This window comes from Rhinolophus hipposideros, assembly GCF_964194185.1.
Source record: "Rhinolophus hipposideros genome assembly, chromosome: 20".
Classification (NCBI taxonomy): Eukaryota; Metazoa; Chordata; class Mammalia; order Chiroptera; family Rhinolophidae; genus Rhinolophus; species Rhinolophus hipposideros.
In genome coordinates, this window is record NC_138066.1 from 31,157,373 (window position 1) to 31,170,263 (window position 12,891).

Sequence of the window (12,891 nt, forward strand, 5' to 3'; positions counted from 1 at the left end):
AACAAAGACTTAAGGGGGTGAAGAGGGAGTGAGCCATTTAGATATCTGGAGAAAGATGATTCTGAGCAGCAGGAAGCCAGTGCAAAGCCCGGGAGTGTTGGAGGAAATACAGGGAGGCTTCAGAGTTTGTGGAGTTGGGCAGAGGAGGAGGAAGTACTAGAGGAATGTGTCAAAGTGTTTCCCTGAAAATAAAACCTAGCTGGACCATCAGCTCTAATGCATCTTTTGGAGCAAAAATTAATATAAGACCCGGTATAGTATATTTATATTATGTTATACTATATTATATTATATTTATTATATTATACCTGGTCTTATATTATATTAAAATAAGACCGGGTCTTATATTAATTTTTGCTCTAAAAGGTGCAATAGAGCTGATGGTCGAGCTAGGTCTTATTTTGGGGGAAATACGGTAAGAGGATGGTAGATTGTGTTGGTTCTGGGAAGCTGTGGTAAGGACTTTGGGAGAATGTAAGCAATCAGAGGATTTTTGAGCAGAAGGGTAGACTGATATACCTTACTTTTAAAGGGTCACCCAAACTTATGTATTAAGAATGCACTGTGAAAGGCAAGGAAGTAAGGAAACCAGTTAGGAGGCTATTGCTATTGAATTAATCCAGACAATAGATAATGGTGGTACAGACCAAGATGGTGGTGGGGATGAGGAAAAGTGGCTGGGTCTGAAGGTAGACTTGCTGATGGATGAGACATATGAGGTATTAGAGAAAGAGAAGAGTGAAAGCTGACTCCAAAGTTTTGGGCCTGAGCAATTGTCCGAAGTAATATAACAATTTAGGTAAAGACCAGGAGGAGCAAGCGTTGACATGTTAAGTTTAAGCTGCTTGTTAGACATTCAAATGAAGTTGTCCAGTTGGACACACAAATCTGGATTTCAAGTCTGGGCTAGAGACTGGGCTAGAAATTTGGAGGTTGTCAGCCTGTAGTTTGTATTTAAAGCCATGAAGCTGGATGAGATCACCAGGGAGTAAGAGTAACAATGAAAAGAAAAAATTGTCCAAGGACTGAGCTTGCCAATGTTAAGAGAAGAGGAAGAACGAACAAAGAAGACCAAGAAAGAGCAGCCAGTAAAGTAGAGAAAAGTCCTGGAAACTAAATGAAAAAAATATGTTTTAAGGAGGAGAGTGAGTGATCAGTTAGTTGTCAAGTAATCCTGATTAAGATGAGGGTTAAGATTTGATGATTAGATGCAATGATAATCTCCATGAGTTTTAGTAAATTAAATTTGATTGGTAGAGATATTTCATGTTCTTTTTTTAAAACAATTTAAATTTCATGGTTCTGGTAACTTAGAAGACTATCATTAATCAAATAATCATTTAACAAATATTTATTGATGTTCCATCATTTTTTTTTGTGCTATTTTTTAAATTAAAATTTATTAAGGTGACAATGGTTAGTAAAATTAACGTTCCATCATTCTTTAGTTCTTTTTTTGTTGTACATGTTATGTACAAAATTATGTAAAAGTTGTCTTGAATTCAGATAAATATGCAAAAATTATTTTGTCATCTTTTTCCTTGTCTATTCAGAGGTTTTAAAAGTTAATTTTTGTAGAGAAACTAAAAAAGTCAACCGAAGTTTGTGGTTCTGAGATCTTTTTGAGTAGTTAATGCTGAATTATGATTCTTGATAGCAAGAAACACTGGAGTTGATAATGTTAAAAAGATTTCATTTTTCTAATGAAAATAATATCTATTTCTTCTTTATTAGAAATTCATTGAATTTGAAGACTCTCAAGAACAGGAAAAAAAGGATCTACAGACCCGAGTGGAATCTTTAGAATCTCAAACAAGACAACTTGAACTCAAAGCAAAAAATTATGCTGACCAGAGTAAGTAAAAAATACCTCTCCTCATAAGTACACATTAAAGAGTGGGCTCTAATAGTGGAGTGAGTCATCCTGACATGTGACTAGGGTTCCAAATATATGCTTGGAATTGTCATCCCAGACTTAAGAGTGAGACCTGGGAGTGAAGTTTAGTTCTTTTTAGTTCACATTTTCACATGATACCCATGTCTGCAGAAATGACTAAATCAAAAACATACATAAGACTCTCTTCTTCAATTTAGCTCTCAGCCTTTGTAGTTAACAGTATGCTATATATCTGTTATGCAGGATTCTGGGGTGTGTATGTGGATCACCTCTTCTAATTTTGATCAGCTACACAAAATTCCATTGGTTTCTGTATTGTTTGAAATTTTTAATTATAAGAGAAACTCGAGCTTTGAAGTATGTATAAAAAATTACTGAATTCTCTTTTTTGTTCCTTTCTGGTGGCAAATGGCCGTTAGGGGAACGATGTCATTTTTCAGGATCATTTCATTTTTAACATAATTTCACATGTTATTCTTGATTTTAAAATAATTACTGTTTCAAACCCCGAGGATGATTTCCCCTTTTTGGTTAATGAAGGTGGACCTAATTAAGTCAAAATTAGAAAAGAAATGGAGAGAAACTTCATGGCCTGTTTTCATGTTTGATTCAGGCAGGCAGGGTACTTGCCAGTTTTCCTTCTCAGCATTGTAAACTCAGAATCTTAGGGAGCAAGAGATGGCCAGCAGTTACCCTTCCCACGTCACTCATTAAAGCGACATAGTGACACCTGCTGCTAAAGGACTGGCATTCATGAGGGATGGCCTCCACTACTAGGCTTGGAGTGTGTGTGATAACTGACTACTCCCTCTAGGACTCTCGAAGAGCCTCATAAAGTTAATCCTAGAATTACTGGGAACCTGGAGTTCAAGAATTCTGGAATTCAAGGAGAATTTCACATGGCTGTTAAACAGATGCCATCGAAGGGAGTCAATGGATGTTTGGTAACAGAAGCCAACTAGAGTGAGACAGAATGAACCACGTGTCATGTCTTTGTACTTTGAGGCGTATAAATACCTAGAGTGCTGTGCCCTTTATTAACACTGAATATGTCAAGTGACTTCTATGATTTTACTGTAGTAATCTGAGGTCTTAGCTGTGTGATGGATTCCACAGTGCATACACTAACAAATACATTACTGGAGTCACATTACTATGAGTACTACTCATCTAGTGGCAATTACAAGCTTTTGGTATATTTCAAGAGTTGCACCTTCTCTATTCAAAGAAAAAAAATTAGCCATTGGAGATATTTTAATCCTAACTTGATTGTGTTTTCATATCAGGTATTATGTAGTATTTTAGATTCGAACACTAAAGGCACAGTTGACAGAACCAGCCTCTAATTGTTCTACCTATTAAATTTTCTTCTTGATTTCTGAAGAGTACCAAGTTTTGGATAAGGACATTTTCCTTTCACTTAGAAAGGCACTCCTTGTCTAGAATCCTTTTTTCTGCCTTAAGAAATCAGCCTTAGTAATCTGCTTCTATGATAAGGGAGATATTAAAGGAAGCATTACCTTGTACTTGAAATTGCATTTTTGATATTAAAGGATGATAAAACGTCTCTCACATTCAAAGGAGATACTATTGCTTTTTTTACAAAACCAACTAAATGGAATGAATTACTAATTTTTTCACATATACTTTATCTTTTTTATTACTAGAAATTTATAAACCTACTTACTGCTCCTTTCTAGTAAATATAAACAAAATATAGTAGTCTCTTAATTAAGATTTGTTATCCAATGCATTGAATCATATCCACCTTTTATGGAATCGTCATGTTCTGTGATATCCATCTTCTGATTCCTCTCTCAGAAGTACTGATTACTGTTTCCTATTTTAATTCAAAGTAATTTTTTTAAAAAGATTTTATTAGGGAAAGGGAACAGGACTTTATTGGGGAACAGTGTGTACTTCTAGGACTTTTCCAAATCAAGTTGTTGTCCTTTCAGTCTTAGTTGTGGAGGGCGCAGCTCAGCTCCAGGTCCAGTTGCCAGTTGTTAGTTGCAGGGGGCACAGCCCACCATCCCTTGCCGGAGTCAAACTGGCAACCTTGTGGTTGAGCCCACTGGCCCATGTGGAAATTGAACCGGCAGCCTTTGGTGTTAGGAGCACGGAGCTCCAACCGCCTAAGCCACCGGGCCGGCCCCCAAAGTAATTTTTTAAAATAAGGTATCTTTTAAAAGTAATTTTTATTCTCTAGGGAAGGGATGAGGAAATTCTTCACCAAGTATTGGCTATGGTCTTGAACTAAATTTGTTCTGAAATCTTTATTTTTGTTGTTAATATTTACCCTTGGGAATCTCGCGTCTTATTTTGAAATAAATCCTGATGTCTAAGTAATAGTTAAAGAACTTACAATTGTAATTAATCAGAATTGACCAGATGTCAAAGCTGATAACACTAAATCTCTTGGTCCATGAACTGAGGCTAGAATGAGCCTTCTTTTATGAATGCTTTGGGACTTATTCCCTTATTTGATACCTTGGAGTCTTACTCTTTTCCATCTGTTTTCCTCTCTCTCCTGTTTTCTCTAAGCTTTGACTGGGTATAATATGAACTCTTAAGTATATGTTACATTTTTCTTCCAAATCATATTTTACCACATTTAAATATCTGTAAAATATTTTGGAGGGAAAATAGTTTGAGCTTTTTTGCATTTTTCTCCCTGAGCCTTTTCTCTCCCAAATCTCCAATTATAAATCAAAGCACCTTTTTTAAAAAGGTGGTGGTAGGAGGTAGTCCTTAAGTATTCTCAATGCCATATGCTATGGAAAGCCAGGACTGGGAATATGTTTTTTAAAGGACGAAATCATTTAAATGTGTGTATGTCAGAGTATATTAGTTCTTTTTTGTCTAACAGGAAATAGATTATCTGAATAATATTTAATATTCTGTTGATTTTGTTTTTTGAAGCATATATAGTGATTTTTGTTAAAATTGTTGTAACCCAAACTACTTTTTAAATGTTTTAAATGTATTTTTTAGTGTTCCTAACATCTGGTTTTAAATAAGCAATTATTTATGGCCACAGAAATTACTGATGATGATACCTACAGTAGAGGATTTTTTATTTAGTGTCATTTTATGAGTGCTATATGATAACAGTATCTTGTCTAATTTCCATACTTATATGTTAGAGTCTTTAATTTTAAAAGACTGTCGATTCTGACTTACATGTTTTAGGGCACATATCCCTTTTAAAATGTAGCCACAATAAAAGTCCAAGTTCTGCTCTGAAGACTACTTCCTATGTTAAAAGGGGAAATTTTGGTTGTAGTTGCTGTTTGAGAAGCAAGAAAAAGTCAAGAAATAGGAACTGAATTAAAGGACACACTTTACAGCTTTTGATAGTATGAAATATATCAGGTTGTCATACGATTTCACAGTGTTGAAAAGTTGAGTCCATAAAAATTTTGTCACAGTTTTGTGGTCATGTTAGATTTTGGAGATTTCTGGTTGCTCTCTTCTCAAAATTTGCGCTATATTAAGTATTTTTGTTTTTTCCAACATGAATAAAGCATTTTTAAAAATGCTGTGTATTATTCCTTATCTGAGAGTAACAGTAACACTTTTTAGTAGGTATCTTATGAGCCTTAAGCAAGAATCTGAAATATATAGAGAGTAGAATAAGGAAATTGTGAATTGAGAAAGACCTGTTGGTACTTTTCAACTATGTAAGGAGTCTGCAATCAACCTTGCCACTCAGTGTGGCAGTAATGGGTCTTCATCAGAAATTACTTTATATTCTTTATTCTGTTGTATAGTATTTCTATCTTGTAAGCCAAATATTACTTTAATGAGTCAAGTAAATATAGACCTTTTAATAGAGTTTAACTACTACTGTGTGCTTGGCATTCAGCTGAGGTATGGTGGTGGTACAGAAGAATATGAATGATACAGTCATTGTAGTCAAAGGAATCATAGTTTTGTGGGGGGAAAGGTTATATGTATGACTAGCTAGTCTTTTTTCCATATGCAGCATGGTTCTACATCACTGCAGTTAGAGTGCATATATGATTTTGTATCTTGTCATTAACATTATAACATTTCTTTGTTGTATAATTTTTAATTATTTATATTTTTAAATTTACTTCTCAATTACAGTTGACATACAATATTGTGTTAGCTACAGGTGTGCAAAATAATGAGTAGACATTTATATAACCTATGAAATGATCACCCAGATAAGTCTAGTACCCATCTGACACCATACATAGTTATTACAATATTATTGACTCTATGTAGTCAATAATTATTTTTTTAAATGTCTCCCTGCACCCATCATCCAGAATATCTGCCAACTATTAACAATTCTGTTTTTCCTAAGGAACTATGCTTTCTCTTTTCCTTTCCTCTAATGAGAATTATTTAATGGCCACTTTTTTTTTTAACTGTGGCTACTCATAAACTCATACAAACTTAGAAGTGCAACCATAATGACTGGTTTGGACCTAACCTGATTAGCATATTTAAATTGTTTTTTTCCTTGATCCACATATTATACATATATAATGAATTGTTATGATATGCTCTTGTAAGCTGTCTTTTTGTGGAATGAAAGAATGAATCAGGGTAAAAATAAATATAGGTAAACTTAAAAAAAACACAAAGGACGTCTACCTGTTGGTTGGTTGGACATTTTTTCTAGTGCAGTAAATCATATTGCAGTGAATATTTTTCACACCTATAGGTTTCCCTCTCTTTTAATAATTTTCTTAGAATATATTTAAGGAAGTAGGTCAAAGAATTAAGAACATTTTAGTGGTTCTTGGTGTATAATGGTGTTTGGTCATTTTTAATATGAACAGAATTGAAGACGTGAGGTTTAATAGCTTATTTCATTTTGTTTATAATTATAAATTTGAATAATTATTTACAACATGTTAGCACCCAGAACTGATGTAAATCCATTTATTATTGATTTTCTTGGGAAATATGTGTTTCCCTCAAGCCTGTTATTTATTTATTTATTTTATTTTTATTCGTTTCAGGTGTACAAACAACATAATTATTAGACTTTTACACCCCTCTCAAAGTGATAACCCCAACAAGTCTACTATCCCTCCGACACTGTACAGTTCTTACAATACCATTGACTGTATCCCCTATGCTGTGCTTGAGGACACAGCTCTCCTCAAACTGGCAACCTTGGTGTTATGAGCATCATGCTCTAACAAACTGAGCTAACCGGCCACTCTATGTATTTTTAATTATAGTTGACATTCAATATTATTTTATATTAGTTTCAGGTGGTTAGGCATTTACATAATTTATGAAATGATCCCCCCATAAGTGTAGTACCCATCTGACACCATGCATAGTTTTTACAGCATTATTGACTATATTCTCCATAATGTATTTCACATCCCCGTGACTATTTTGTGACTACCAATTTGTGCTTCCTAATCCCTTCACCTGTCTCACCCATCCTCCCAACCCCGCTCCCATCTAGCAACCATCAGTTTGTTCTTTGTATCTGTGAGTCTATTTGTTTTGTGTTTTCGTTCAATCTGTACTTTAGATTCCACATGTAAGTGAGATCATATGGTATTTGTCTTTCTTAGCCTGACTTATTTCACTCAGCATAATATCCTCTGGGTCCATCCATGTTGTTGCAAATGGTAAGATTTCATTTTTTTTTTTTTATGACAGAGTAATACTCCATTGTATAAATGTACCACAATTTCTTTATCTAGTCGTCTGTTGATGGGCCTTTCAGTTGTTTCCATATCTTGGCTATTGTGAATTGCGCGGCATGTCTCAAGCTTCTTGAGTTTATAATGGATGACTTTTTTACATAAATATGTTTCCCTTGAATTGTGGGAGAAGATGGCAAGATTTAGATGGCAGTGATTTTCAACAACTTAACAATGCTTCTCTGATTCTGCCCTTCCTGCCTTTGAATGAAAATCCATTTTTAAAAATTAAATAGAAAAATGTTATTGACAACTTGAAGACATTTGTGGAAGAGCCTTGTTCTCTCACTTTTCTACCCTTTACATCCTTCATATAACATTCATTTACTTTTTAATTTTGGTATCAGATCTTAGTTTAATAAAATAACTTAAAGCCTTTACCTTGAAACACTTTATTATTATAAGGAAGACAATATTTCTTGATTATAAAAATTTGTACACTACTAGATGGGAAGTATGGGGAAGTAGTATAATCATTAACTTTTTTTATTTTAAAGGAATAAATGTCTTAAAACAGACTTCATATTTGAGAATTATTTACAAGCAAGGTTTGTGTGTTAATGATACGACTGATACGTTGAGAATTTTCACAACACAGAAGAAAATTAATCCATTTTTAAGTTACCAGGTATATAGTTTATACCAAAATAAATAGTTGAAAAGACCTAAATATTTTCTGTCACTGTTTTTCAAGTCACTTAAAAAACAAGACCTGCAAGCCAATGAAAGGCTTTCTCAGCCTCTTCATTGTGGTTTGCAATTGACAATGAATGTTAATATTCTCAATTTGAATAGTATTATAATAGGTCACTTTTCTCATTTTAATTTTATCTTGTCAATAGGCAATTTCATTATTTTTAGGTGATTAAAGTGGATAACTGATGATTTGTATTTTTATTTAGAGCATAGTTTTAAATAAGGCAGCTTTAGGCGTTTTAGATTTATATCTTTTAATTTTAAAAAATGACAAAAATAAAACTCATTATATAGAAAGTTACTTTTTTAGTCTGTTTAACTTGAATTTAGTTCTTTGAAATATTGGGATTATCTGTATATTTAATAAGCTTCATTTGAAAGTTGTTTCTATTGTTTTAGAGCCTATATATAAGAGGGAAAGCAGAAAATTAGGCACAAGATAATTGAGGCAAACACTAGCATTTTATTCTGCTTCAGTAGGTAATATTCTGTGTGGTCTTCAGATGTGTTTTACTATCTGTATTTGGATTCTTTTCAGTTCTGTAGTCTAGTGTTAACCTATTGAGAATCTTAATGTTGTAATTTATAATATATATAGAACTAGAGGTTTCATAGCCAATTAACTGAGTAAGGATTAAAGGACTTAAGGTGATTTACCTTAGAGAACAGAATAAAAATGCTGTGACTACTCCTTCAAATATATAAAGGGATGGATAAGGAAGACTAAGTTGTTTTTCTGTAATTTCGGCAGATTAGAGAAAATGAATTCGTTGGTTTTTGTTGATCATAAGGAAGTATTTCCTGACCATGGAGGTGATACATAGAAATATGTGCTGAGGGAAAGCATGGACTCACCCTACACAGAGATTTTAGGTAGGAGAGTAGTCACCTTTCTGTCATGGATGGCGAGGCAGCATCTTCAAGACGGTGATGAGGAGAGATCGCTAGAAGCCCCTACCACTGGGATTCTTCGAAGTTATCCTGCTCTCTTTTACGGGTGTGATCATTGATGCATGAGAATACTTTAGAATTTCACATCGTGTCATTGATTAATAACATATAATATCTATCTGAAAATCTTCTGAAGTTTAGAGATATGGTGAAGGACTTAGTTGGCAGAGGAGAGGTTTTTATTACTGTTTTGATGTGGTTGTCTGAGATTTGTTTGCTCTTAAGTCAGCATTTGATTCTTGCTTACCTGTTGAGACTTTTGATGCTAAATTGTTCAAGGAAAAGCTTCTGAAAGACCAATGTCAGTCTTCTGAGGCCAAGTAACAGTTGGATTATCTGCCTTCCATGAATAGTAAGAACTGGTGATTCCTTTTGAGAAGGCAAATAATGAGTTGGATATGGCTATCTAGCAGGTCTGTTTCTCTTTCTTCCCCCCGTAGGCCTATCAGCAGTCTGATGGGGCAGAAGACAACAGAGATGGAAGGTGTTCCAAACTTGGCAAAGGCCATCAATCTAAGGAGGTAAGCTCTGATTTTGAGCAGGCAGAGCAGGTGGCTCTTCCTGCCTTAATCATATCCTCTTGCTTTTTAAAAAGAGGGATAGAAGAAAAGAGCATTTAAAACGAGGCTGAAGTATCTCCATTAGCTATTATAAGGGGTAAATTTTGGATTAGTCTTTTGTCTTGCCCCTGCTCCCATTTTAGTTTTTAGACTCCATGATTTTTTTTTTTTCCTCCTCAGAATATTTGCAGTTTAAAAACAAAGGCTGATTAGTTGTTTTGGAATAGGAAGGATGAACAGAATTTTGTTTACTTCCAGTCAATCTCAAGTTGTGGCTATTTTGATGAGTAAAATGGTAAGGTTTTAGTATTTTTCCTGAGATCATTTTAAGGTTTGGGTTCACATGGGAACTTTTAAGCAAGAAACAATCACTTCAGAAATAATGCAACTATGTAAGCATAGGTTAACTTTATGGTACTTGAGGTTTTCGGGGATATCTACCATCCTTGCCAAGATGGACATTTCTTTCCCTCTTTCCCCTCCTTTGTATTTACCTTTTCTTTTCCTCTTCCTGATGATTTAGTGGCATTATTCAGCACTTTGAAGAGACGAGTCTTACCAGTATTTAAAGCTACTTCTCAGTTAAACACTATAATATCTCAAGTGAGGTAGGCCTTGAGAAAACTGAGTCCTTTGACTACATTGTTGGTACTGAGTATTCTGTGTATTTGCAGAAGAGATTGAGAGGTTTCGTATTACATGATCTTGGTGGTTAACTTATATACCTAAAAAGATAACACTAATATTTACAATCACAGTACAGATAAAGAAAACATGAAATACGAAAAGTCATAGACAGTTTTCTGTCAAGGTACTTGCTGGAGGTATTAGGTTGGATAGAATAATTGCCAGAATAACACTCAGAAAATCATCCAGAATAACAAAGGCATAAACTATGCCACAAAAAAACACACAATATATATAATGACTCAAATGTTATATGTTATTTCTCATTCATGTGAAGTTTAAAATGGATATTTCTGATAGATGGGTAGCTCCTTTGGAGACACAGGTTCTTTCCAACTTATAGCTCCAAGTTGGTTACAGTCACCTACATTAAGTTGGAGAACGGGGAAAGGGAATGGAAGATTGTGTGCGGTAGGTTTTTATTGGGCCAGGCCTAGAAATAGTGCATCTAGCTTTTGCTATATATATGTAAACCATCATAAGGATTTTTTTTTCAAGTGACACAGAAGCCATTGAAGGATTTTGCACAGTTAGTCACTATCTGACTTTACCCAGGTTACTATTTTGAGAATACAGGGGTTAAAGGCTAGAGCAGTGACACTAGACAGGAGATAATTGTAATCATTCAGACAGGAGATGGTGGGAGTGATGGAAGTGGTAAAAAATGGTCAGATCATAAATTTATTCTGAAGGTAAAACAGACAGAATTTGTTGATAGACTGGATATGTGATGTGAGGGAAGGAGAAGAGCAAAAGGATAGCTGCAAGGTTTTTGCCTAAGTAAGAAGAGTTTGGGGAAGAGTAGGTTTGAGAGAGACAATCAGTTCAGTTTCGACTTTGTTGACATCTTAGTGGCATCATATTGTAAATTGTTTTGTATTTTTTATTTTCAGATACAGCGATACATATTCAACATTCTTCCATTCAGTTCTAGGCACTGCCCATGTCAGTGCATATAGACACACTGCGTTCCTTTTAACAATACCTTGCATTGTTGTATTTGAAAAACATGTATGCCAGGCACTAGTCTACGCCCGGTACAAATATTAACTCACTTAACCCAAATATCAGTTCTAATATGCTGTCATTATTCCTCAATTATGTGTAAGGAAACTGAGGCCCGGAGAAGTTAATATACTCTGGGTAACATAAGTTGGAAGTAGCAAAATCAGCGCATTGCAGTCCATTGTATGACTGTCACAATTCATCTCACCAAACAACCAATCACAAATTTAGGAGTGGTTCCAGTTTGGGAGTTGGTATAAGATATGTTGCGTAGAGCGTCCATTTTCATATCTTTTGGGCATTGGTGTGTTTCTGTAGGATGAATAAGAATAGTAATGCTGGGTCAAAGAATATCCACCTTGCTTATTTTAATAGACATCACCAGCATGATCTTCGATAGAGGAATTCCAATTTATCCTTTCATGATGCCCATCTGGTTTTCTTTCTTTTATAATTCTTCAAACTGGTAAAATTTTTGCTTATCTCCCTATAAATTTTAGTGGTAAATTAGCACAACTTGTTTGTAGTTGTTCTGAATAGTCTGTTTAAATCCTGTGTTATATATGAAACTTCACAGCAGTTGGTGGAGAACGCACAGGATGAGTACGCAAGCCAAGGAAACTGCGTGGGTGACTGGGAACACATAGTGTTTGCACTGGGCTGAGCTGGGGCTGTACACAGTGATTCATCAAGTCACTAACTCTTTCCCAAAGGTAACCACTATCCTGATGTCTAACACATTAGATTAGTTTTAAATTAGCTCTGTATGTCTTTGAACTTTGTATTCTTTTGCTTCTGTTTCTTTCTCTCAATATCCTGTTTGAGATTCATTCATGATGTTGTGTATGGCAATAATTTGTTCATCTCATTGTTGTATAGTACTCCAGTGCATAAATACTTATTCATTCTGCTGTTGATGGACATTTTGGTTGTGTCCAGGTTTGAATTATTACAGATAGTGCTCCGTGGAGCACTGTTTTCAAATGTCCTTTGGTGGACACATTTATGGATTTCTTAGCAATGAATTTGTTTTGTCATAGGGTTGGCAAATATTCAACTTTGTGTTAAATCTTGCCAAAAAGTATTCAAATTGGTCGTACCAATTTATACTCCCACCAGCAACATATGAGAGTTCTAGTTGCTCCACATCCTTGCCAGCATTTGGTGTATTCTGTTCTTCATTTTAGTTATTCTGACAGGTATGTAGTGGTGTTGCACTTTGGTTTTATTATGCATTTCCATGATGATTAATAAAGTTGGAAAGGGGTGGGGAGTGGTAGAGGGAAAAGGGGTCAAATATATGGTGAAAAATTATAGAAGTGTACACTTGAAACCTATATTTTACTAACCAATGTCACCCCAATAAATTTAATAAAAATAATAATAAAAT

The 12,891-nt window shown here is 34.6% G+C and overlaps 1 protein-coding gene across 13 annotated transcripts in view; it reads left to right on the forward strand.

Moving 5' to 3' along the window:
* Positions 1-12,891, forward strand: part of SPAG9 (sperm associated antigen 9) — a 110,426-nt gene that overhangs the window by 23,356 nt on the left and 74,179 nt on the right. For all 13 annotated transcript variants that reach the window (XM_081027873.1, XM_081027864.1, XM_081027874.1 and 10 more), the window contains exon 2: positions 1,735-1,855. In XM_081027873.1, the coding sequence (XP_080883999.1) occupies positions 1,735-1,855 (121 nt within the window). The remainder of the gene's footprint in view (positions 1-1,734; positions 1,856-12,891) is intronic.